The sequence below is a fragment of the Gadus chalcogrammus genome, chromosome 6 (assembly GCF_026213295.1).
Source record: "Gadus chalcogrammus isolate NIFS_2021 chromosome 6, NIFS_Gcha_1.0, whole genome shotgun sequence".
NCBI classification, from domain to species: Eukaryota; Metazoa; Chordata; class Actinopteri; order Gadiformes; family Gadidae; genus Gadus; species Gadus chalcogrammus.
In genome coordinates, this window is record NC_079417.1 from 26,692,372 (window position 1) to 26,719,395 (window position 27,024).

Sequence of the window (27,024 nt, forward strand, 5' to 3'; positions counted from 1 at the left end):
AGTTGTTCCTCTTCCAGAGAGAGAGGCAATCAAAGTCTTCAATGGTCATTTCAAAGAGATGGTAGAAGTCTTCAGGACTCAGATATCTCTGGAACGAAAGAAAACAAAAGAACATGAAATGACATGTAGTTCTTTTGATATATCTACTTTCTATAGAGTGTAGTGTAATAAAGACACTTCAACTATTTTTTAGGAACATTTAAAATCCTGAGACCTGAGCCTTAGTTTGTTAGTAATCAGTGTGAAATAATTGATTTGTGAACAATATTCTATAATGGTATGCCTTACCAAGGGGGAGCTGGGCTCCCTAGAACGAGACTTGAGCTTGCTTGAAAAGTCCATCAAAATAGGATTATTGACACAAATCTATTAATAATATACTGTATCAAATCATACAAATCATTTGGTCATGTGCATCGGTGGTACTTGTGTTGAATTTGAACCGAAAACTGCCCAGTGTTGAAAAGTAAAGAATAACTCTCTTTGGTATTAGCTCGTGCATGTTGGCAACATAGGAAACATTCAAGGTATACAATGTTATTTCTCCCACTAGGGGGTCTCACAATCAAAACCAGAACAAAACACATTGTTTGATGACGTTTGAAGTAGCGTGGGAACATGGGAGTTGTTGTCTTCGTCACTGTTGGCGGTGAAAATCGATCTGACGTGAAGTTATTCGTCTTACGTTTAGTTCCATTTATTCACGTTATGTAATTTCATTCTGAATGAAATAGCTGCAAGTAACGTATGCAAACGTAACGTCGACTTGGAGCTCACCATGATATGAGTGGTCTACCCAAACACCTGTAGATATTGCTACAAGGCAAACCGTTGACTAAACTACTTTATTTCTGGGTTTGCTAATATATACGTTACCCTACGGTAATGTATGAGTTAATTAATGCTTTACCCTACGGTAAGCGTATCCCACAGGGACGTTTTTTAGTCCCAGTGCGTCGCTGAATAAAGCGGTTTGTTACACATTCATCTGATGGTAAAATGTTCTCTAAATGCTGGCTACCGGTCGATGCCGCGGTGTGATGCACACACTGGACATACCTCCAGCCTGGTCCTGTCGACTCCTGAGGGCAGCTTGCACCTCCCCTTGTGAGTGACCGCCAACATTTCATAGGGCCAAATCTGTAATGGTCCATACATCCATAGACAACAAACCAATCAACCCGCTAATTAATCAATCAATGAACTGCAAAGATCTGCATTAATTGAAGATTCTCCTGTAACAGAGTAGGGTGGTGCATAATAGGATTGTCACGGTTAGGTTTTGGGTGTTAAGATTTGAATCTATATATATGTTTATATCAGTGGCAGCTGGTGGTTTTTAAAGTGAGGGAGGAAGGACTGCGCGCTTGGTTGCCATTGGCCTGCTTGCACTGTTGGTGTATGGTGGCATAAGAATGTGAGACTCAAGTTGTTTCAGGGTGTTTTGGTGAACTACAAAATAGCAGGGAGGGAGTTATGTGAACAAAATGTATACAAAGGGGTGTAAATCTCTGGTTTCATCACGATACGATATTATATCGATTCATTGGACAACGATACGATATTTGCCGATATCAAAAGTCTGCCGCGATACGTTTTCGATTCAGGGGCATGCGATCGATATGAGACGATATCATATGCCCATTTAACACAACCTCTTACAATCACATCAACTCACATCAACTTAATTATAATTTCAACATTTTATTTCTTTGCTCTTCCGGATGTTTAAAACAAAAAAATCAATTTTTAATACAAATAATAAAGTGCCACATAATTGCTTTTAAGTGCCAAAGGTTTTTTATGGCTTAAATTAAAGAGCCTGTAATGATCTTTCATTTTGAACGTAGACCATTCCCAACCTATCTGTGTGGATAGTTTCCTTCTAAAAACAAAACATCCCTCGGAATCATCTTGGCTGATAAGATACGCCGTCCGTGTTGCCAGATTGGGCACATTTTTCAGCCCGATTTGGCTACTTTTAATCACGTTAGGCTGGAAAAACGGGACATATGCGCAATCTGGCAACACAAACCGAAACTAGACATCCTTGCGCTCACACATGTGCTCGCTGTTGCCTCGTTTAACCGGTGAATGGATACGAGCGGCTTGGCGCTTTGCGCAGAAATAGTTTCACAAACACCCGCGAAAGGAGATATATAATAATAAAAGGGTGTAATACTGCGATATGCATCGATGTTTGGCCGTTGCATCGATGCAGTTGGATCGATGCAGTTGGATCGTTCGCCAATCAATCGATGTATCGATCTACATCGATGTATCGTTACACCCCTAGCCACCAGTGGCATCACTGTAATTTGAGAAGGAAAGGATGCAAAGCATATTAGTCAAATCAGGCCTACTATTGATTTGTAAAAGTAAATAAAAAAATCTGGGCCTATTATTGGGCCTATTTTTGCCCTCACTGACTGAAGTTATTTAGCTATGTTTATTTTCAGTTACAATTGCTTGTAATGCTACCAGTAAGTCATGCGTACCTAGCAAACCATGTAGCACTCACAACACTGACGTTGCCATTACTTCTGATGACCTTGATTTTGGGAAGTGGTCTACCTCTTTCTGAATGAATGGAATGGTTTTGTAATAAGACGTTAACAATGTCCTCCGTTTCCAATGTTTCCATTGTGCATTTAGGATCTCGCTATCGCAGATTTCACTTACTCTGCGTCTCTCAGACTGAGCACCGCGGCAATGCAGACCGGGTTTGTTATCGACAGCGTTGCCAGATTGGGCAGATTTCCCGCCCAATGATAATTTTTCCAGCCTAACATGGTTAAAAGTAGCCCAATTGGGTGGGAAATCGGACCAATCTGGCAACACTGCTCAACATCCAGGGATCCTGCTTATTGGTTCATAGCGCAGACGGATAGATTTTTGCGCGAATCAGACCCCTTAAGGTCCCACCCACTCAGAGGAGGATTTTCCTCCTCTCTCCCATTGAAACCCATGTTATCCACTGGCCGCCAGTACTTTCGGGAAAATGAATGGGAGTGGACGGCGGCGGAGGGAGGACGTTGCTCCCTGAAGTAATTGTCAATAGGCGATAGGGGGTGCTAATGTCCCTTTACCCAGGGAAACGAACATTATATATTCAAAGGCAATAAAGTAGTCATATTTAAGGTCATTAATTCATTACAATAGTCGGGGCAATCTAAATTTTTTATTCTCAACAATGTTAGGGAGGATCTTCCTCCCTCTCCTCAATGGAGAAGCCTCCACTGGTTTATATATATGGTAACAGTGTGTTTATAAACGTACCTTCTCCTCTAACACGCTGAGGAGGGACTTGCCTCTGTCCATCCTGTCTCCATTCTGGATCACACACACATGCATACCCAGGATTTACATAATACACAATGCAACATTTACAATTGAAGAAAATCGTTAGTGTATTTCAATGTAGCACACCGTACCTGAAGTCCTGGGTGGTGAGAGATAAATGAGAGAGACAGAGCAACAGATTGAGTGTGAGTGAGCACGCACACACACACACATACACATACACATACACAATCATACACATACACACACACACACACACACACACACACACACACACACACACACACACACACACACACACACACACACACACACACACACACACACACACACAAACAAAACCAGAGCATTAGAAGACTCATTTGTATTGCTTGAAAATGAGGGCAGAAAACCCATCAATAGATGCTCTCATGGAAACTCCATAGCTTCTTACCTTTGTCGGACTGGAATTCTGTTGACTGGAGCCACACACACACACACACACACACACACACACACACACACACACACACACACACACACACACACACACACACACACACACACACACACACACACACACACACACACACACACACAGGGAGAGACGTGTGTTAGTATACTAACACATTATACAGGAGGTTGTGATATGAGGTATCCACAGGGCTGCTCACCCTTGCCAGACTGGTCCCAGAGGATTCTGGCAGATGGGCAGATCTCAAACTTGTGGCTGAAAAGAAGCAGTTATTAATAAACTTGACTGACATTTCTCTTATATATACACATGTACACACACATAAATATATATATATATGAACGAAAGATAATATTTATTTGACTGTTGTGTGTAAGAGTGTGAGTGTGTGCGTGCGTACCTCCGGTGACAGTTTGGTCAGGGAGGGATCTGGTCTTCTTTCTCAATGGAGCCGATCCCAGCTCCTCCTTTAGGATGATCTTCCCAAGGTTTGACTTGATCTACAGAATCATCACAACCATGAGACCAGTAACCATCAAATCCATGAAACCAGTAACCATGAGAGCAGTAACTATCACAACCATGAGACCAGTAACCATCAAAACTAGTAGAACCATAGATGGATCATTTTAAAACTCCCTGAAAGGTATGAAGCTGAGTTTGTGTTTGACCTTCTAGAGGAGGACTTGCTAGCGATCCCCCTCTAGGGCTCTGATACACCCCCCCCCTCCAGGTCTGGTCCTTTCCCACTGGGATAGGACGGGTTTTCTGTGTCATTGATCCATTGAGTGGGCTTGTCTACGTAAGAGCAAACCTGCCCCTAAAGCGGTGTCAGGTTTGCATTAATCTGTGTTGGGGGTGAGGGGAGTTCTTCTAAAGAACTTTGACAATAATGATGTACATGTGGTCACACTAAACATTACCGTGTCCTTTTTTAAGTAAGTACTGTGTAATAAGCAATATAAAGACATTGACCAGCATGACTCAATATGTCATGACATTATGTGACAGCATGTTACTACACAGTGTGGTTAGGGTAAGGGGTTAATGTTAGTATTAGGGTTAGCGTTAGACTGTTGTTACGTTGCTCATCACGTGTGTCATTAGAGTGTAAAAATGTAAGGCAAAGTGTTACCAAACAATGTTACCAACCTTGTTAAGTTGTTTGGTCTGAAGCTGTTGCAGCTCAAACATGTCGTCGCCAAAATCTTCCTCCTCGGTCATCGCCCCTCCCTTCCCCCGCTTCCGCCACTCCGTTTCTGTGAGGAAGAAGGAAATGGATTAGGAAAATAAAGATAAATCAAAGACATTAAATACAACAGGGACTGGGTTTGTTTAGTGATTGCACTCGAGAAGATGGCAAGCAATAAATCCCCGTCATGTAACACTTTGGACAAGGCAAAGGCTTTTTATTCGCACTAAAAGGCCTGTCAATCAAAAAGGAGTGAATAAAAAAACACCCAAAACTATCGGCTTAAAATCACACATTATGGCAGATAGGGCTGAAAATCCATTTTCAGACACATATTTGAAATGGTTGGAAATTGTGGATTTTTGAAGTTGTGAAGCATCTTTGTTGCTTACAAGTTTAACTTGACCATTCAACTGCTTTTCGTAATCACAAGGATTTCTTATACAATGGCCTTTGCTCCCTCCAGCCCGCTATGACCATGGATGTACCGTACATCCGAGTGAAGGCCGAGACATACTTCAAATCTAAAATATCAATTAGCATCTTCAATAAAAAATCATTGCTGCCTGCAATTGCTCAACAATATCATGAGAATTATTGCGTGTCATCACACTGTGACCCACATCGTCAAACAAAAAGACCTCACATCACAGCGACTATATTGTACTCTGCTGAAAGGGTAAACATTTCTAACACGGCAATTACAAGTATATCAGGGCCTTTAGCGTGCTGCCGTGGTATTGTCCCTGGTCGTTGAGCAGCGGTCATACCGACGACAGCCAGGGAGGGAGGGCAGGGCCAGTACTCCGTCTCGATCTTGGAGGGCAGGCTGGGGTCGGGGGGCTGGGCCGCGGGGAACTTGGACGACTCAATGATCAGATCCTCGATATGTTTCCCTTGCGACAGCGCTGGGGGCAACACCGTCTTATAGATTGGAGGCTTCTTGTAGATGTTACTCCCATTGTCTGCACACACAGCAAGACAGAGTCAGGACGGAGGAGAGGAGAGGGGAAGAGAAGGGAGAGGACAGGAGGGGAAAGGAGAGGAGAGGAGAAGAGGAGAGGGGGGAGAGGGAAGTAAAGGAGAGGAGAGAAGGGGAGTGGAGAGGAGGGGAGAGAAGAGGAGAGTAAGGGAGAGGAGTGGGAAAAGGGGAGAGGAGAGGAGATAAAGGGAGAAGATGGGAGAGGGGGAGAGGGGAGGAGAGGGGAGGGTAGTTACCTGGCCTGTGAAAGTGTTGCATGGTGGTGTTGGTGGTGTTGGTGGTGTTGGGGGTGGGGGTGGGGGTGGTGGGTGTGGAGCAGTGTGTGTGGGGTGTGTATGTGGGGGTCCGGCCAGCGGTAGAACTGGGAGAGGAGCCGACTGGAGTTCTGTTCTCTGGCCACTCGCTGGACCCTTTAGAAAGAGCTTTCTGTGGAAAAACAGTCAGAAAAGGTGTCAGAAATCCAATAATACTCCACGTCAATGTAATAGACCTTTGTAACTCTATCATTCCCAACCTCCCGTTGCTGGAGAGAAGGACGAAGAGGCCTTTATCAAAAAGGTTATCGTAGGGGTGTATACAGCTGCAGCTCATTAGGTTATTTATTGGTCTCCAAGGATGCTGTAGGTGTGCCTATAATTAGGGTGCTGAGATACACCTGTGTTCATCCCTGCTATTCCACCTCTGTGATCTGTGCGGCCTTTTCCCAACCAGCCTCACCCACCAAACAAAGCCAACTGCCTAGTGGGCAGACTTTTTGCAATTGAGCAGCACTTTGCGCTGTCTCAAAACATGGGCTCATAGCACGCAAACAAATAGATTTGCAGGTGGGAAAGACGTTTCATATTTTAAACTGTGATTTTCAATTTGCTGAGCTTGAGAGCCCAATGCCAACTTAGATACATGCACAGTGTCTTAACCCTTCTCCAGTGAACAACCTTTCGTGGTAAATTACCCTGGGATCACACTGGAGTATAAACTATTACAGGACAGATGATTATACATTAAATTATACAATTCCGTCACCATTCTTGATGGTTATTTATGATAATTTTAGCAAATAACTATTCAATTTAAGAAAGCTATAGACAGAAAGATAGCCAGCCAGACGGACAGATAGAGAGATAAATAGATAGATACACAGACAGATAGATAGATAGATGGATAGACAGGTAGATATATAGATAGATAGATAGATAGATAGATAGATAGATAGATAGATAGATAGATAGATAGATAGATAGATAGATAGATAGATAGATAGATAGATAGATAGATAGATAGATAGATAGATAGATAGATAGATAGATAGATAGATAGATAGATAGATAGATAGATAGATAGATAGACAGGTTGATAGATCGATTTGGCATACCTCTGGTGATGGAGGGGGAGAGAGAGAGCGAGGAGACAAGGACCTCTGGACAACAAACAGGAAGAAAGACAGGAAGAGATTAGCAGTTTGCCCCATTTTCTGTTACATCCATGACCTCATGGTTATATCATGGAGGAATAACAAGCCCAGGGAAACTTTATACTTTTTGGCTGGCAGAGTCATAACGACTTTTAATTACTTTATATTGTTTTTAGAAAAGACAAAGGTAAGACGAATGATACTTTTTAATCTTTGCTTTCTGGAATTTCATTATCATTGTAGATTATGGTAGTAGGGTATTCTGGAAATACGCTATCATATATAGTTTGACAATCTTTTATTTTGTATATATATATATTCCAATCTATTTTCAACATGAATATGAGTGGTGGTATTGCATATTCAATGTGCAATCAAATGACAAATTAGGATGGTGGCTCCTGATTAGCTATGTGTTCTACAGAAGAGTACCTCGGGACTGTAGCTGTAGTGAGGCTGGTACATCATCAGGTCGGGTCTCTCTATGTCCAGAATGGCCTTGTCTCTTGGCAACGCAGCCAAGTCTTTATAACCAATGACACCATCATCCACCCTGGCCTGGAGGAACACAGGAAGATATTTAGAGAGGAATACAGATAGATACAGACTGTGTGTGTGTGTGTGTGTGTGTGTGTGTGTGTGTGTGTGTGTGTGTGTGTGTGTGTGTGTGTGTGTGTGTGTGTGTGTGTGTGTGTGTGTGTGTGTGTGTGTGTGTGTGTGTGTGTGTGTCTCACAACTATTGCTGCAGCAGGGGATCCTGGAACGTTGGTGCCTCTCAGTGACAACACACTCCCTGGTGATGTCCTGGTCTGCTGCTACACACACACACACACACACACACACACACACACACACACACACACGCACACACACACACACTCAGACAGTTAAAACTGATGTCTTCTGCACAGGTGCTTAACAGCTAAGGCAAGAGGTATGGATTCGAAAGTGACGATGGAAATATGTTGTTTTAATTCATGTACCTTTTGCATCATCATCATGGCGACTTGACAAGTCCACCTCTTAGGGGACACTGAGAGAGAGAGAGAGAGAGTGTCGTGGAAATATCAATCATAACTATAAATAAACAATCGCATACAAATTATATTAACCTTGTTTATATAATTATTACATTAGAAGGAACTGTATACATTCTCCCTGTAACTTAAAACAAATCCCTTCCTCTCTTAAACTGAGAGAGGTTAAGTTAATTCGTATTCAAGTTCCCACTGGAGCCAGTAATTCTGGTTTTGTGACCAGGCCAATCGACTGACTTCTTTGTTGTGTAAACTCGTTTAGAGCCAAACCTGCAGATATGTCCAATACCCACCCATTGTATTACAAATTTACTTGGCCTAAGGTCACTCCCACTCCCTTCCCACAATGTTAATGTTCCCTATAAGAATCTTGTGAATCTATTGTCTCGTCGAATGTGTTCTCGGTAAACTTTGCTGCCAGTACTTTTTCCATGATCATGCCTTAAGATTAAATCAAATATTTCGCTGTCCGACATGTCCGTGAGAGAACTTTCTCTTCATCAAATGGCGTTGTCGGCAGGATCCCAATATGAGATCATCAGACTGGTAAGTTATGTTTTTTTTTAAATGACTATCTTGCCATTCTGACCCTCTGACGGGATCCGGAATTTGGAAAATAGATAAACACATGTGATTAGGATCTGACCCGGACCTTTGGAGGCGATAAGCACTAAAACAACTATTCAGCACTTCTTAATAGGGAGGAATGCAGGGGTGTTGGCGGAGGTTTATAACGACCTTGGACTGCAACGTTTTGAGATTCCTATGAGCAGATATACAATACTATTGGTAACTCCTTTGTATTGACTCTACTCGCTAAAATACGACTCTTATTAAGGGTAATAATCCCTCCAGAAACTTCGTACATTAAAAAAAGAAAGAGGGGATAAGTGGACATAGTTGCCTGCCTTTGGTATGATGAATGTAAACTAGTGGTTTATTTTATATAAGGGTTAAGATAACGCCCTCGGGAAGATCGATCTAAAAGCATGAGGTTTCATTTAAATTCTTATTTAGGCGGAGGCTCTGTCTGATATTTTTTGCTAAAATATCCAAGAATTAGGAATCCCTACGAATTGATAATCCGTACTACGTAGGCATCAATGATTGGCCAGTAGTAGACTGTTTGTTCCTACGAATGGAAAGCTTGTGCCGTGCGAATCATTAGCAAGATTTCGCTCTGCAGATTAACTCTTGTTATGTGACGAATGCAGGAATGTTGGCGGAGGACGTTCTGATTACTCTCAGTAAGAGTAACAACCCTCCAAAGAACTACGTACATTACAAGAGTTACATTGGTGTGTTTCAAATAACTATGCATCCCAAGTAGAACCCATTCAGTAAGTAGCCCAGTAATAAAACAGTTTGGGACCCCACATACGGCCAACCAGTGAATGTATTTGCTTGGACCTCAGATGAATGGGTAATGTACGTCCCTCGGAAGTTATGCAATTCTGACCCAGGACCTCTGAACGTTTCTGTACTGACAGACCTTTCACTGGTATGATGAATGGATAGAGATCTATTTCAAATAGGGCTGATAATTACACCCACGGGAAGAAGTTATTTAATTTTGACCCGGACCTTTGCACCGTTTCTGCACTGACAGAAACGGTTCAAAGGTATGATGAATGGACAGAGATCTATTTCACATAGGACTGATGATTGCACCCACGGGAAAACCAAGTAGGATGAATTGAGTGGCCTCATGTTGTTTGAACCTGAATGAAATGTACATAAAATAGAGGAGCCTCCCAACCTAAAGACACCAACGACGGCGGAAAATTTGATTTAACCACTGTTCAACTTTTCTTGTCATGTTACTAAACTTATCTTTTTTCAGAAAAGTGGACGAGTGGTAAAACTAAATGTAATTGAAAAATAACGTCCGGCCTTTACGGACGCAAACAGTGCCAGCAGGTAAGTATAGCACTGAAACAACTGAGGGAATAGGCCCCCCTCGTTTGTGAAAAGAAAAATATATAAAGAATATCGTTGTGTCTCATCCCAATTGTTATGTTATGTATTTTTCGCGCCGTATTTCTATCCTTTCTTTCCATGCTTTGCTTTCATGTTGTCTACAACCTATTGTAGACCCTTCTTCTCTCCACAGCGCTGGAGAAGCAGTTTTACGCCGTCCCGAAATTCTAAATGTATTTGAATGCGATTGTAATAGATTTACTGCTGAGTTGTGTTAATATGATCTGAGAGATCGTATAGATTTTTTTCAGATAAATAGCAATGTCCAAGGAACGAATGCCCGAAAATCGTAGCAGTTCATGACACTGATCCAGAGCCAGGGGACAATTCAACTCCACAAAAGTTTATTCTTCAAACAGGTTTGATTGACAAACCACGAGTGAGTACCCTGAAACTAACATAGAAAAAATAAATCGGGCTCCTTTGAGACATTGACTTTACTCTGATTTACAAATTTGTACAAAATATATTAATATCATTCAGTTAGGTAACATTTCTTTGTTTCTTTATCAAACAGATCTGTGGTCTCCATTTGCGTTGAGTTCCACATGTTTTAAAAGTATTAAATAACATTAACATAGCCTACTTTTAGCATTAAAGAATTCATGACGTAAAACTATAACAAAAGTGATTGTATTTTGTTTCGTATATCCCTATCTGTTGTATCAGCTGTGTGTGTATTCCTTTATTTGTATTAATTTGTTTGTGTTTTCTTTACAAAAGAACGTCTGACTCCCACAGTCATAAAGAGTAAAATGGGCGCCCATTCATCAAAACGGGACGCTAAGGTGACAATAACGGTATCTAAGCAAATTAAAAAAAGAGCGGACGTGGTAAGAACTCGCTATGGTAAAAAAAACAAAAAACGATCCTATAGTGCCACCAAGATCCCCCGCAAATATAGTCTTGAGGGAAGAAGGCATATACTCGGTCTTTCCACTTACTTATGATGTGTACGAATGGACAGATGGCTGTTGGCCAATAGGTGGTTCTTTTGATTCTTGCAAACTACAAGAATTAAAAGAAACAATAACGTCTGGACCAGATCCGAAATGGGATTTTCATTACACACAGAATTGTTTAGATGCATGGATTCGCACTGCAAAACGACACCCAATACCGAAACCAGTTAAACAAGAAGTAACTCCAGAAATCGCGTCTAACATTTTCAAAAAAACGATGCAAATCAACCCAGATTGGCCAGAAGTGTATAGAACAGCTCTGTTGAACATAACAGCAACTAGTAATGCAGAACATGTTGATAAATTAATGACTGAAATAGAGTTAACAGCCGCCGAAGTAGACGCTATTAAAACAGCGCAAAACAACAGAAAAGACAAAACCGTCCTCGCTACACTTTGTGTATGGAGCCAACGTCAACTCGTTATAGACCTAAACAGATTGCAGAAACGAGCGCGAAAAGTAGGACTTTCCGTTAACCAAGACTGTACAGGATTGTTTCCCAAACTGCCCACAGATAACGGACTAGACGACACCGAACTCGCCGCAATAACAATCGCCACCCGAAAATCCATAGAATCGAATCAACTCGGTGCTTCAGGTACAGTGTCTAACGCTGCACCAACAATACCCATTACAACCTCTTCACAGCCGTGTCAAATTGAGCAATGTCCGAAAATAACAATAGGCGACACCGCGATATTGAAACCTTGGTCACCAAGTGAAGCGCAATCAATGGCCAAAGATGCTCCAGATCCCCTTCGCGCGCCAACACCTTTTTTACATTGGTTGAATCAAATGTGTACAATTTACAGTCCATTACCAGGAGACCTGTTAATCATTCTAAAATTGGCATATGGTTCAAAATGGCAGTTAGTTCGAGAATTGTTTCATGTCCCTCAAAGAGCCGAATTGGGATCAGAAGAAAGGGGAAACAACATCTCCCTAGACATTTGGTTGGACACAGTCTGTGAAAGAGTGGTAAAAGCCGAAGCATCAAGTCAAGCTGACTTTTCCATTGTTACTCAGACCATACAGAAACCAGATGAAGCCCCCGTAGATTTTTCTCAACGTTTTAGACACATATGGGAGGAAAGCGCTGGAATAACAATGGACTCAAATATGATGTTTACTGTACAAACGTTTATAAACTGCCTTAACCCACAAACTCGCTCCCTTCTCATTCTAACTGATTTGCAATGGCAAGAAAAAAAACACTAACTCAACTAACCACCCAATTGGCTAATATGGAACGCTTAGGCATGTTTAAAGATAAAAAGAAAACTAACCAAAGTAACCATCAATCAGGAATGTTTGTACAGCACAACTACAAAGAACGGAACAAAAGACAGTTCCAAAAACAGACCCAGGAGTACGGAGAGCGTACTAATGAGAACGACCGAGACCAACACAACTTTAATTCGAAAGAAAGTCACGTTAAAGATTTTAATAAAACAGAAAACCATAACCACAGCGACTGGTATGGAAATGACACACGTGACGAACCCTCCAGATGTTTTTACTGCAAAAAGATAGGTCATCGGGAGAAATATTGCAGAAAGAAACACAGCGACGAGACCAAACCGTCGGCCCCGCCCACGGAACCAGTCCGCGCCCCCCACACCATGAAGAACCCGCTACAACGCCCAGATGGCAAGGACCAATCCAGGTGTTACTGACCACGAGGACTGCAGTCAAACTCCAAGGAAAACCAGAATGGATCCATGCAAGCCGATGCCGCCCAGCACCTCCAGAAGAGGAAAGCACCAACGCCTCGGATAGATCACACTTCCGGAAGAGGAAAGCACCAACGCCTCGGATGGACCACCCCTACCGTGATCTGCATAATACTCCTGGGGCCGTATTCACAAAGCATTTTATCTTACCGCTAGGAGTGCTCCTAACTCGCGCTAAAACATTTTACGTAGGAGTTTTTTCTTAAAAGTTATTCACAAAGCCGCTGAGACCTACTCTTACTAAGGATAAATCACAAAGAGTGAACTAAGAGTGACGCGCCGTTGCTATGGATTACGTAAATTCTCGTGCACGAGTTTAGAAGCGGTCAGTTCGGTGATTGGTTGTTCAGACGAGCCCACTGAATCACCGAAAAACAAGGAAATAGCCTAGGCTAGAAATGAATTCCTATTAAGTAGTTATAGTGCAGTTAGCAGAATACACGCATGATGACAATTTTGTGCAGACCACGATAATGACGTTGTAGCCTGCACGTTCAAGAGAGAGAGAAAGCAAACAATAAAAATACGTAAAATCTAAAAGAAAAGAAATGTTACGAACTACCCAAGTGTTGACTGATTTGTGCCAAGGTGTTTACCTAAAATGTGTTTTCAAAGTGATCCCTAAATGCCAGTCCACTCGGTTCCACACGGCCAAATTCCTTGTAATGTTGATCGCCATCATCATCATCATCATCATCATCATCATCATCATCATCGTCTGGCTGTGGAATGTTCCTCCGCTTGCAAAGGTTGTGTAGAATGGCACATACAGTGATTACTGTGCTTGCCCTCTCTGGAGTGAGGCGTATTTCGCCGTGGAGGACATGAAACCGACGTTTCATCTGCCCAATTCCTCTCTCCACAACATTTCGTGTATGTTTGTGTGCTCGCAAAGAGCCAATACGATGTGTTTTACGCATAGGACTAAGCGTAATCTGCGTAATCACTTACATGTTACACTTTAACTGTGCTCCCGGTTGTGGATTAAGGTAGGGTCTCTAGAGCCACGTCTTGCATGGATAGTCACTGTCACCCAGCAAGTGACACCCAACTCCTACATCTCAAAAAGCTGCCTCAGACCGCTCACCATTAAAATGCGCGAATCATGGGTAACTGAAGATCCAGGCCACTTTGCAACAACATCCAGTAGGCTATGTTAAAATTTGCATCAAAAACAACCTGCGTGTTGATGGAATGCACTTTCTTCCTATTGACGAACACGTCCTCGTCTTTTGATGGCGCAATTATTTTTATTTTTTATAAGTTATATATCTTTTTTTATAATTTATAATTTTTATAACATTTTATTTCGGGACTAATCGGATTATTCCTGTTAGTCGGGGATGTTATTGCATCGCGCATTAACTCCACAATAAGTTGAATACCCTAACATTTCGTCTCGCAGGCATTTTAAGATTCTTTGTGAATAGGTCTTACTGAGTTAGGAGTCCTCTTGAGGACTTTTAAGCTCTCCTAGACTTAGGTGCTACTTTTAGTCCTAAAATACTTTGTGAATTGCTCTTAGTGAAAAAAGTTAGGAGTCCTAAATTTAAGAGTGACACGCCCATTATTTTTAGGAGTTACTCCTAAATTCGCCAGTCAGGACCTACTTTTAGCCCTAAGATCCTTTGTGAATACGGCCCCTGATGAGCCCAGCAGACCAATGCAACGCAACCACCAGTAACAACGACCGACTCCCGACCATAGCGGAACCCCAGCTAACCACATCATCACACAACCAGTTTGCAAGCCCACTTGCTGCAATTCAAACCCACTTCAACACCACCAAGATCTGTGGAATCAGACCCCACTCTGTATCCTCAGAATTACCCTTGATGGCCGTAGCGCTATCCCCATGTGCTATGGCAGCCGCTTTCTACTCCTACTACAACATCACACAGTATCCCCTAAGAACATACCCCTGTGAAATGGATTTCCTTCTCAGAATAGGCCCCTTACTCCAATGAAGAGATACCAAATGGAAAATGAGTGACCTAACATACCAAACATAATTTTTACTATTGTACATTTTTATGGCTTTATTAATGATTGACACATAGTTAATCTTAACCTCTCTATTCACAAGTTTTGCTAATGTACATATTTATTGCTTTATTGTTTATTTTTACTAATTTCTTCGACTTTCATTTTTATGGCCTTATTAATGATTGACACATAGTTAATCTTAAGCTCTCTATTTACAAGCTTTACTAGTGTACATATTTATTTCTTTATTGTTTATTTTGACTAATTCCTTTGAAATTAATTTTATTTCTTTATTAATGATTACTTTTACTAATTTCTTTGAATTTACAATTTTACTAATGTACATATTGATTACTTTATTAATGATTTATTTTTACTAATTTCTTTGACTTTCATTTTATTACTTTATTAATGATTTATTTTTACTAATTTCTTTGACTTTCATTTTATTACTTTATTAATGATTACCTTTACTTTTACTAATTTCTTTGAATTTACAATTTTACTAATGTACATATTGATTACTTTATTAATGATTTATTTTTACTAATTTCTTTGACTTTCATTTTATTACTTTATTAATGATTACTTTTACTTTTACTAATTTCTTTGAATTTGCAATTTTACTAATGTACATATTGATTACTTTATTAATGATTTATTTTTACTAATTTCTTTGACTTTCATTTTATTACTTTATTAATGATTACTTTTACTTTTACTAATTTCTTTGAATTTGCAATTTTACTAATGTACATCTTGATTACTTTATTAATGATTGATTTTTACTAATTTCTTTGAATTTTGTTTTAACTTGTTTTACCATCATTTGTAATCCTGTGACATAATATATCACCTGTAATAAGTGTTGATCTTATGATCAAAAAGGGAGGAACTGTCGTGGAAATATCAATCATAACTATAAATATACAATCACATACAAATTATATTAACCTTGTTTATATAATTATTACATTAGAAGGAACTGTATACATTCTCCCTGTAACTCTCCAAATCCCTTCCTCTCTTAACTGAGAGAGGTTAAGTTAATTCGTATTCAAGTTCCCACTGGAGCCAGTAAGTCTGGTTTTGTGACCAGGCCAATCGACTGACTTCTTTGTTGTGTAAACTCGTTTAGAGCCAAACCTGCAGACATGTCCAATACCCACCCATTGTATTACAAATTTACTTGGCCTAAGGTCACTCCCACTCCCTTCCCACAATGTTAATGTTCCCTATAAGAATCTTGTGAATCTATTGTCTCGTCGAATGTGTTCTCGGTAAACTTTGCTGCCAGTACTTTTCCCATGATCATGCCTTAAGATTAAATCAAATATTTCGCTGTCCGACGTGTCCGTGAGAGAACTTTCTCTTCATCAGAGAGAGAGAGAGAGAGAGAGAGAGAGAGAGAGAGAGAGAGAGAGAGAGAGAGAATTCAGATGACAGGCTTGTGGCTTCTGGTTGGCACTTGCCATCCATTTGGTACCAAGACCCAACCAATTTAAAAAACGATATATTTTTTAAAGATGATGGTCATCTAAAGGCACACAAAAGTATTTGGTCCAATAGGTATGATTGTTTAATAGCATTGGATTGGATGCAGGCAAAATACGAGAGTTTTTTCCAGGATTCGGTTGCATTCGGTTGAAGCCTTGGTGCTTTATGATTGCAGACGTCAGCAAATTATGTGGTTGAGATGTTTTATAAAGTGATGGACAACAGCATCTAAACACCATTAATATAACACATCAAAGATGAATTTGTCAAATACAAACCTGACAAAGATCTAGTCAGAAAAATGTCCAAAAGTAGATTAATATGCATCTCAAAGTCAGCTCATAAACTCAGTCTTGGAAAGCTGGCTGTGATTTAATGGCCTGGCTAGGTCACCTGCTTGGCTACGTAGCCGTGAGGGACAATAGCTTCCACCCGTTCAATTGGCATGAAGGTGAAGAAGGATATCAATAGACTGAAAATGGATTTGATGGAATATAATTTTCTGATGCTTTAAGCCATTGGTTCACAAAGTGCAGCCCGCGGGCCAATGGCGGCCCGCGGAATCATTCCTGGCGGCCCGCAATGACATTCATAATTATGTAAGTTATAATTTTTTTTTTTATTATTATATCAATATTAATTTAAACAAATATAAACAAATATAAAGAGAAAATTCGACTCTCTCTAGCTTTCAATTAAATCCTTTTACATTTGTTAGTTTTAATCCGACTGTACATTACTTTGAAAGGGTGAACCTCACTTTCGTGATTTAGACCTCACTTGACCTCACTCCCGGAGGTCCACGGTGCAATGTTTTTTTTGACCACTTGGATGCTGACGGCGTTTCCCGCCAATTTTCTTTTTCCTTTGGCGGCCCTCAGTCAAATTTTTGGTTCCTAAATTGGCCCTCAGTTGTCAAAACTTTGAGAACCCCTGCTTTAAGCCCACTTCGATAACCCTAAATTACTGCTAACAAGTTAATTACGTTCTGTTGTCCATAACTTTAACGGAAGTTAATGAGCCTTAGTCACCATCTTGGTTCCAAACACTAGCATTCAGTCTACCAAATAGCAAGAATTTAGAACCATGGTGGAACCAAGATGCCCACTAGGTGAATAAGGCCTTAGTGACTGCAGGTAGCTAACAAAGCCCTCTAAAACATGGCTATTTGGTAGGCATAGTCAACAAGTAATTGCTACCCAAAGTGTTGGCTGACAGTAGCCCGCGCCTTTATTAAAATGCAACATCTCCATATTAATTACACCATTGGCTGACGTAGTCCAACGCAGAAACGATTGTGTATGATGGACGGCCCAGGCAAAGGCCAACACAATCTTCTTTGATTTCTGAATACGCTGACATTACAGAAGACATGACGGTGAGGAATCAAATAGATGCAAATCTATGTCTCCTAGAATGAGTGAGGTTATACGAGGTCAGATGTTGTTTTGTCTGCTTCCCTTTGTCCTGGTCAGAGAAATGAGTCCAGGTCACCTGACTGTGGGGAACCAACCAGAACAGACCTTCTGGACCGAGGGACATAGAGTGTAGTCATGATGACACAACAACTTGTGTAGTCAACTTGTGTAGTCAACCCTACCACACGTGGTAGAGAATGCTGGAAGGGTGCCTGGTGCCCACTATGATAAAGAAGTGTTTAACATAACTCTGCTGTGTACATGGGTGTGATCTGGTCTTTGATCAGAACTCTCAAAATGGACCTCCTATTGTCTTCGACTGAACTTTGGACTTCGGCTCTGTATATAAGTGGAATACATATATGTATTCAAACACACACACACACACACACACACACACACACACACACACACACACACACACACACACACACACACACACACACACACACACACACACACACACACACACACACACACACACACACACACACGCACACAAAACCAACAAAATACATAAACGCACAAACACATCCTCACCTCCTCAACACACAAAATCCCGGAACAACCAATGACCTTACCTCATGGAGAAGATCATGTCTGTGTGCGTCAATGATTGCACGGCCTGATACCCACCCTGCAAAACACACACACACACACACACACACACACACACACACACACACACACACACACACACACACACACACACACACACACACACACACACACACACACACACACACACACACACACACACGATACATCAGTAAAGAAAAAACAGTACAGTGAGAAATGTGTGACAGCTAAAGGGGGGTCTGTCTCTACCATGTGTCGGTTGCCCCTCACACAGCAGTCCCACACACCAAGAGTGGAGCCATGAGCCAAGAGTGCTCCCATTGGAAAAGGTTAAAGCCAAGCATGGCAACATGTTTGGAGCTTATAGATCTGATATCCCCCCCATAATCTCTGAGAGAGGTCGGGTTTCTTCTAATGGCCTGGGGTAACTCATGAGCGCATACATCCGTGGAGGAGGAGAGCTATAGGGTTAGTCGATCATTTGGCTGGCCCATGTCACTGGACCCCACACTCTGTGTGATAGTACATTGAGTAGAACCCTAGTGCTTTTTGAATTGAACTAACACCAAAGCAGCACTGAGGCACCGTGTTGACATTCAGACATGTATACAAACACCACAAAACACTGCTGGTATCATTCATTCATTATCATAAGTCATAAGGTAGGAGGCGATGCCTTGCTAAAGTACCCTACAAAAGTAGCCGAAAAACACTTCTACGCGGTGACCTCTGAGTGACACCTTCGGTCGATCAGGGACCCAACAGTGGTTAAGGAAACACAATAGGACCTGGGGGATGCTTTAGTGTGATGCATCAAGCCGGTTTAAGGGTCACTAGTACTACCCCACTAACAGGATCATGTTTTTAACTAGACTCATTTAGCCATAAGGGGACACTTTAGGCCAAAGGGAGACATTCAATGATAAGGAGTTGAGGAGGGTCTGAGATTTAGGGACAGATTAAATGATTTTAAGGAGGGTTTGATGTCTACAGGGATGCATTAAATGTTGATAAGAAACTTTTGAGGTCTTTAAGGGACTCACTAAATGATGTCTAGAATTATTTTACGATCTTAAAGGGACACATTAGTCCTTGTCTCAAGTTGGTTCTCGGAGAGACCACTAAGATTGATTCCTGGTCTCTACAGCAGAAAACTTAGCAGAAGGCTGAGCTGCATCTGCAAGTTGCTAGGTAGCAAACATGGCTGTCCAACCAACTGAGAGGAATGTAGCAACACTCCTAAAATAGACCTCCCACATACAGACCACCCGAACAGAACGTGTGTTTTTGCGAAATTGTGTCGTGTCCAAAACAAGAGTGGTGGGGCTGAGGTAGGAGTAGACGATAAATGATCCTGCTGCTATGACACACACGCACAGACACACATGCACACATGCATGTACCCACACGCACAGATACACACTCACACATGCATGTACACACACGCACACATGTTCTCAAACACACAGGCTCGCACACAGGCACACAGACATACACACACGCAAGCACACACATAGACACACCCCAACATACGCACACACACCCCCACACGCACACACACAGGCATGCAGACATGCATGCAGACATGCAAGCACACACACACACACACACACACGTCACACACACACACACACACGGGCCTGGATTTGTTATGGCTGGATGAAAACCTAAGGAGCCACTGGACGGTAATGTCCTTGTGGAAGGAAAGTAGGGGTGGGAAAAATAATCGATTGCATCGCAATTCTCTCTAGAACGGTTCCGTCATTCTTAAATGAGGTAGAATAATTAAAATTAATAATCTGAATTTAGAAAAATGTTCGCCTGCTGTAACACTCTGTTTGCCAGCGAGGGATAATTTTAGTAATTTTAAAATTATTTAATTTATCTTTAGTTTGAATTGGCCAATCTGATTTGTCGTAACAAGATTGCGATTCAGCCTAAGCATGTATATCAAGAACTCCTTCTAATTCAAGAGCAGCTTTTTCTTTAATGACATAGAAAATAAAGATTAGAAAGAAAACTGAAACCTATTTTTTGCATACTTCCATATTGTGTTGTAATGCAAGCTGCATTGATTATGGCATTGTTCATAGAAAGTCATATTTGTGACAAAAGTTTTTTCTCAAATAAATTATTAGATAAGTTAATTAATCTGTTGATGTCTTTAATGATCATCACAAAAGTAGCAAGTGATTAGCTAACTCTGAGTAGCAAACTCAGATGTATATATATATTTTTGAAAATCACGAATGGAAACGTACATAAAATCTTTTGTTGCATCGAGATGCATCGATAATCGTTTTAGAATCGAATCGTTGCCTCATAATCGGAATCGAATCGAATCGTGAGGTGCCAAGAGATTTGCACCCCTAAGGGAAAGGCCAAAAGAAGGTTCATACAACCCAAGCTGCCTGAACAAGATTACAAGACATATTTTGATCAGTGTTGTAATGAGTCCTAATTTAAAAACACTGGGCCTTCCAAAAGGCCATCCTCCCCTAAACCCGGAGGGAAATGAACGCCTGGAGCAAATGTTCTGATTGGTCCTCTGCTACCGGCATAAACACAAGCAAGACCCAGAGTGTCACCTTGTTATTCAGCCTGATTGGCTGGAGTTTTACTAACAACACAAACGCCAACTTTAAGATCTGGATTGCCTCACGTGGCTATGTTTTTACTGCATCCGTCATATATATGCTGAGTCACTGTCATTACAGACTGCTGAGTCACTTCAGATTCACTGCCTTATTACAGCTCCGTGTCTCTCATATTCAGTTTCTTCTGTCTCTCTGCATGTGTTGATAAGAATGTGAACATTAAACATCTGTGGCCGGATATACGATTTGATATATCATCTATAAATCAGCAGACCTAAAATAAACTATTTTAGAACCCAACCATAACCCATTATCAATAGAAGCCGTACCAAGGTTACTCATCTATTACATGTACCTATAGATATTACAGTACAGCTCATCACAAAAGTAACATTATTTTATTAAAATAAAATATATGGACCTCCAGCAGGCCCACAGGATGGGAATTGCTGTTATTGGTGATAAATAAATTATATAAAACAAAACATTAACTCTATGCAGGACTTGATGCATATAGTATACACAACACACACAATCTGACAATAAAACGTTCACAAAAAAACAAAACACCAGTGTGTATTGTGTGCGTGAGTGTGCGTCCGTGCAGCTTGGCAGCTTCTTATCTCGGCCCAGTGCGCTGTTTACACCCAGTGACCCTGACGGCCGCTCTCATTGGCTAACGCAGGCTTTGCGCCGGGCTGTCAGGCCGCAAGTGGAACCCTTTGTTTTGATTTTCAACTGCAGAGTTCAAGTTGAAGTCTTGAGTTCTTCTCAAGACACTTTAAGGAAGACAATCATCTGCACTGTACTGGAGTCCCTTCAATAATTAAGATGGAAGTCTGCTAAGAAAGACAATGATGTGAAGTCCCAGCCTATCACATGGTACCATGGTCGTGCCCCTTTATGAAAGCTCTGCATGCAAAGACGAGAGGAGCATGGAAATGTATTCTCAATATGATCAAATTAAATTTCTGTTGAGTAGCACGACAGCTTGTGTGTGTGTGTGTGTGTGTGTGTGTGTGTGTGTGTGTGTGTGTGTGCGTGTGCGTGTGTGTGTGATTCTATATAGGCCACGTCTTAGTAATATTATCTATTTTAAGGTGCTTGGAGCGTTGTCAATGTTAAAGCACATAACCACACATCCCAATTAGTAAATTCAACTTAATTTTTAGAATCCAATGCATTGTGGAAGCTCTTTGTTGAGGTTCGATGATCCACTATTATTTTTACATATTTTACATGATCCAGCTTCAGGTCTAATGCATGTAATGATTCGTCCAAACAAAGACTCAAACACAAGAAGGACGAAAACAAACAAAATTAAAGATTGGTATTATGTGCGTAATCAATAAAGATAGAAAAGTAATATATTCTATTTTCTATTTTAGATTTAATGTGATCACTTTTAATTTCCTAACCCCTGAGTGTGTGGGAACAACATCCATTCATCACACTGTGGCCTGTACGCCTGATCAAGGGGAAAGGAGATTCAGAGGGTACTGAGGACTCCAGGTGAATGATGGGAAACACACACACATGTCTCCACCCTCATACATATCCTCCTAGAACATATGGATGTGTTGCATTGCATCATGCATTCAGTACACTGCTGACCAAAACAACAGCATGTTGTTGGTGCCCCCTCCATGCTCAGGCCCCCTCGGAGCCCAGCTGTATCCAGAGATAAGGCCTCAGACTGGGGCACGTGCAGCACCAGCGGCCCCTGGATCCCCTAGCACCACGCGGAGCTGGGTCCTCCCAGTCTGCCAAGAGGGTGAGCAAGCTGTTGTCATAGTTACAGAGGACACATATGCACGTATGCAGACACATACACACGCACATTCACCCACTCAAAAATAAACCCAACACACATGCACATACATGAGACAATATTCACATACATGCAAATTCACTTCGATACACACACACACATTTTAGTCATTTATTTATGTTCACATTTTACAATAACAAATCTTGAACACAAACACTGGTAGATGCACTCATCAAGCCCAGAATCTCTTTGACATGTCTGATCTCAGTCTATGGATACAGGAAGCAGCGTCTCCTCCATATGTGGCGGCTGCCTATTAATACAGATATGGAGCAGAATTTTGCAAGTGCTTTAGCTTTTGGCTTCGGAATTCCAGCCATCTGCAAACCCCTTATGACGAGTTGACTGGGTCGGCATACTCCGGTAGCCGATAGACTCTCCCACCGAGCAACGCTTGTTTGAAAGCGAGTTTCAGTAGGGTGATCAACATGATCAAAACGAGTTTTCGGACTCTTGATGCATCAACTACATTAACGCTGGTAGTTACAACGGGTGTAGATGTTAAAAAGTTGTTTGTTGGTGCAGCATGCCGGCGAGACGCAGCCGCAGCCACTCACACACACACACACACTCACACACACACACACACACACACACACACCATATTGTTCCTGAATGAAATCCTCTACACTAAATCAGAACATTTTGTTAGCAGCAGAGTACTTGTTTTTTAGCTTAACTTGTTACGTGACCTAGATTTCCTTTGAGCGACGTGTTTCATGCAGTCATGAGATCAGCATCCTTTCGAGCAGCGGATGAGATGAATGTAAACATGAGTTTGGATTCTATTCCTGGTCTTTCTGTTAGTGCAGCAGCAGCAGAGGATGGAGCAGAGAGAGTTTGTGTTTTGTAACAAGGCTGCTGATGATTCATCTCTTCATATGGAGGACAGGAGTCCTCCAGAGTACCCTCAGAGTTCATTTCTGCACTAGATTTGGTTACCGTGTATCATGCTTTTTAAAACATTTGTAACGTCTATCCTATCTCGATACTTAACATGTTTCTTTGTTAATAGAACATGGTTAATGACTACGTCCTTCCTATGGCAAGTGTCAGTGTTTTTTTTATTAATGTATGTCTTTATATTATTTCATATATTTCAATGCCAATATAGCCTTTAGAAGGGTGACAGACAGACATACAGACCGGTCCAGGGGGAAGAGTTGTGTCTGGCAGAACAAAACCCTGTGATCGCAACCAGCCAACGGTCCCCATTCCCCACGGCAAAACTAAGCCGCAGACACACGCACACACACACACACACACACACGCGCGCGCGCGCGCATCACACATACACAGAACACACATCACACAAACACACACACACACACACAAATGTACATAGATTTGGACACAGAAAGTGAAGTGGCTCAACCACGTAAAGGTTAAAGGTCATCTTTTGATGGACTTCATTGTAGATTAAAAATCAACAAAGAAAATATAAGGGCTTCCTTCTTACATGGAGAGTGAATCTGATTTCTCTGATTTCCCTCTTTTTATTGATCATACTAATCCTTTTTCACATTCTCGCTGTCTCCCTTCCCTATAGGACTATGTGCGTCAGAGAGAGAGAGAGAGAGTGTACCTAGTGAATCTATGGAGGTGAATAATGGATTCTAGTCCTCTGAGAGCTAGAACGCCTCTGGGAGGAGCGTTTTTTTCTAAAGGCTTCATAAAGTCTTCTGCTGCTTTCAGTCCCCTACAGACACACTGACACAGAGTAACGCGCAGTTACTGACTTTATAGGCCCACGCCTTCTGTCTATTTGTTTGTTGTTGTTTTGTCTTTTGTATTGTCTTGTATATGGACCTATATGAGTTTGAAATAAAGATAAAGAATCTATCTAATTGTCTGTATGTCTGTCTGTCCCTCTGGCCGACCATAATTCTAAAAGTTAATCGTAAAAGTTATGGGTGGATGGATTCTATGTAACAAAATGTTTCATACAATATCCCAAGAATACCACAGCAGTTAATTCACAGCCATACAACAAATTCCATTCAGACCACAATAGACGGACAGATTTCCCATCACAGTCTGGTCTACATCGGCTGGTTTGGAGAGGGATTATGCCCGCCCGGCAGGTGTTCATCCATCACCCAGCAGTAGCATTACATAACATTCATGCTTCTCCTAATCCCTCTCTCCATCTCTCTCTCTCTCTCTCTCTCTCTCTCTCTCTCTCTCTCTCTCTCTCTCTCTCTCTCTCTCTCTCTCTCTCCATCTCTCTCTCCATCTCTCTCTCTCTCTCTCTCTCTCTCTCTCTCTCTCTCTCTCTCTCTCTCTCTCTCTCTCTCTCTCTCTCTCTCTCTCTCTCTCTCTTCTTCCACAACTCCTCCGATGCAACCTTCCCCTCTGAAGCTATACCTTCTTGGCAGCGATCGTCTTTAAGAAGAATACTCTTACATAACACACACACACGCACACACGCACACATACACACGCACAGAGCGGAAAGGGGCTGAACTGAGCGTGTGCCGGGGTACAGATGTGTGTTAAACGGATTGCCAGCAGTTTTGGTCCATCTGCGAAGGAGGGACGATTCCGGGATCAGAGCGGTCTACCAACATCACACCGGCGCTGAACATAATCCCGACCATGGCTGTCCCGCACAGTAGCGGTACCGGGGAAGGTCAGCGATGGCGCCAAAAAACAACCCTCTGTGGTGAACATACTGGACTAGCCTACTATACTAGACTAATAATAAGGAAATATCTGTTGAAAATAGAGCCTTACCTGGAATATATTCGCTCCAAATTGATAGGAATCCCTGTTTCGCTCCCTGTTCGCTTCCAAAATAGTCCCGAGGTCGCAAACTGTGTGAAAGAGACTGTGCGCGCGTTTTCCAAGGAAACGGAGCTGCGTGTGTGCGGGTCTGATAGCAGCAACGTGCGTTTATGCTGTTGAGTGTTGATGCGCCTCCGTCCAAACCTAACACCCCCCCCCACCCCCCCCCCCCCCCACGGATGAGTCCACTCAGTAGTTGGGCGGGGGGAGGGGGGGTATCTTTCAATTTCGATTTCAATTAAACTTCTTGAAATCTAAAGACAGTGGATCATGTGACAAACTATGTGACACAGCATTTATATATTTCTTTAGTTATTTTTCTAGGTTTTTCATCTATAGAATGAGCTGTAAATAAATACATAGCTAAATGTATATGCCTACTAGACAATTATCTAGTAAGCTAGTTCAATTTAATTTTTACTTCAAACAATAATAAATTAATTATTCTAATAGCACTAGAAATAAATGATTAGTATATGCTACACGTGAACCTCCAAGATGGAGCAATTTGATCAGATTTTTTTTTTTTTGCCGGGATTTATTTGTCTGAGCGGTTTATTTGTTTGTATTTGCGTGACGAGACGACCGTCACTCAATAACCCGAGTTTGAGATCTCGATCATGGGTTATTGCCCAATATCCCGAGATAGCAAACCAATCAAATTGCGCCTTCTTGTTTCAAATAATTCCCGGCAAAAAGTGTTATCTTGTTTATTTTTGGAGCGTTCACGTGTAGTATATAGCATACTAAAACACCTCAGGCTCCGTGAATAGCCGCCCCCACTAGGGGGGGCTATTCCCCACTATTCAGAACAATTGTTAAATGGCCTATGATAGGCTATGAAGGGTAAGGTATAGAAATAAATATATTCGGTCAGGCAGTTTCTTGGCCAGCTCCACACATCCTCTATAGTTTATTTTAAGATCTAAGAAAATGCCTCTTTACCCCTTTAACTTAGTGAGTATTTGTTACCATGGCAATAGAGTGAGGCTGACTGCTGAGCTTTTGTTGCCGTTCACCACGAAGGCACCTCTTTACAACGCCTGACTGGACGGCTGGAAGAACTGGTCTCTTGTGTCAGCCTGCTAATGGCTCTGCAGGCTCTGGGGTCTGGTTTTATTCAAACCCGCTGGCCTTGATTTGATAAAGAGAAGAATGTAAGTAGTGAGCCATTTGAAACAGTACGGCGGGCGCCTTCTGGGTAAAGAAAAGGTTTTTACAGGGTCTTTACAACTTTTGCTGACTGGTTCTGTTGTTGGAACTTCTCCTTCCAG

General features: G+C 41.6%; 1 protein-coding gene across 2 annotated transcripts; it reads right to left on the reverse strand.

Moving 5' to 3' along the window:
- LOC130384031 (dematin-like) lies at positions 1 to 25,865 on the reverse strand. 2 transcript variants are annotated; one of them, XM_056592007.1, is made up of 16 exons: positions 25,700 to 25,865; positions 18,538 to 18,593; positions 8,326 to 8,375; positions 8,077 to 8,157; positions 7,775 to 7,900; positions 7,304 to 7,348; positions 6,168 to 6,357; positions 5,720 to 5,914; positions 4,910 to 5,016; positions 4,158 to 4,257; positions 3,957 to 4,012; positions 3,737 to 3,761; positions 3,280 to 3,333; positions 1,060 to 1,140; positions 289 to 328; positions 1 to 88 (listed from the first exon to the last, which is right to left on the reverse strand). In XM_056592007.1, the coding sequence occupies exons 3-14, from the start codon at positions 8,341 to 8,343 to the stop codon at positions 1,127 to 1,129; spliced, it is 1,011 nt and encodes a 336-aa protein (XP_056447982.1). In that variant the 5' UTR covers positions 8,344 to 8,375; positions 18,538 to 18,593; positions 25,700 to 25,865; the 3' UTR covers positions 1 to 88; positions 289 to 328; positions 1,060 to 1,126. The 2 variants fall into 2 exon arrangements, with proteins under 2 accessions (XP_056447982.1, XP_056447983.1); XM_056592008.1 differs by lacking the exons at positions 1 to 88; positions 289 to 328; positions 1,060 to 1,140 and having other exon boundaries at positions 3,242 to 3,442.
- Between the last annotated feature and the right edge of the window lie 1,159 nt (positions 25,866 to 27,024).

Excerpts from the sequence above, each read along its gene's own strand:
- LOC130384031 (XM_056592007.1), bottom strand. Across the intron at positions 7,349-7,774 it reads ACTACAGCTACAGTCCCGAG|AGGTCCTTGTCTCCTCGCTC; the intron begins GTACTCTTCTGT and ends TTTGTTGTCCAG. Across the intron at positions 6,358-7,303 it reads CTCCCCCTCCATCACCAGAG|AAAGCTCTTTCTAAAGGGTC; the intron begins GTATGCCAAATC and ends GTTTTTCCACAG.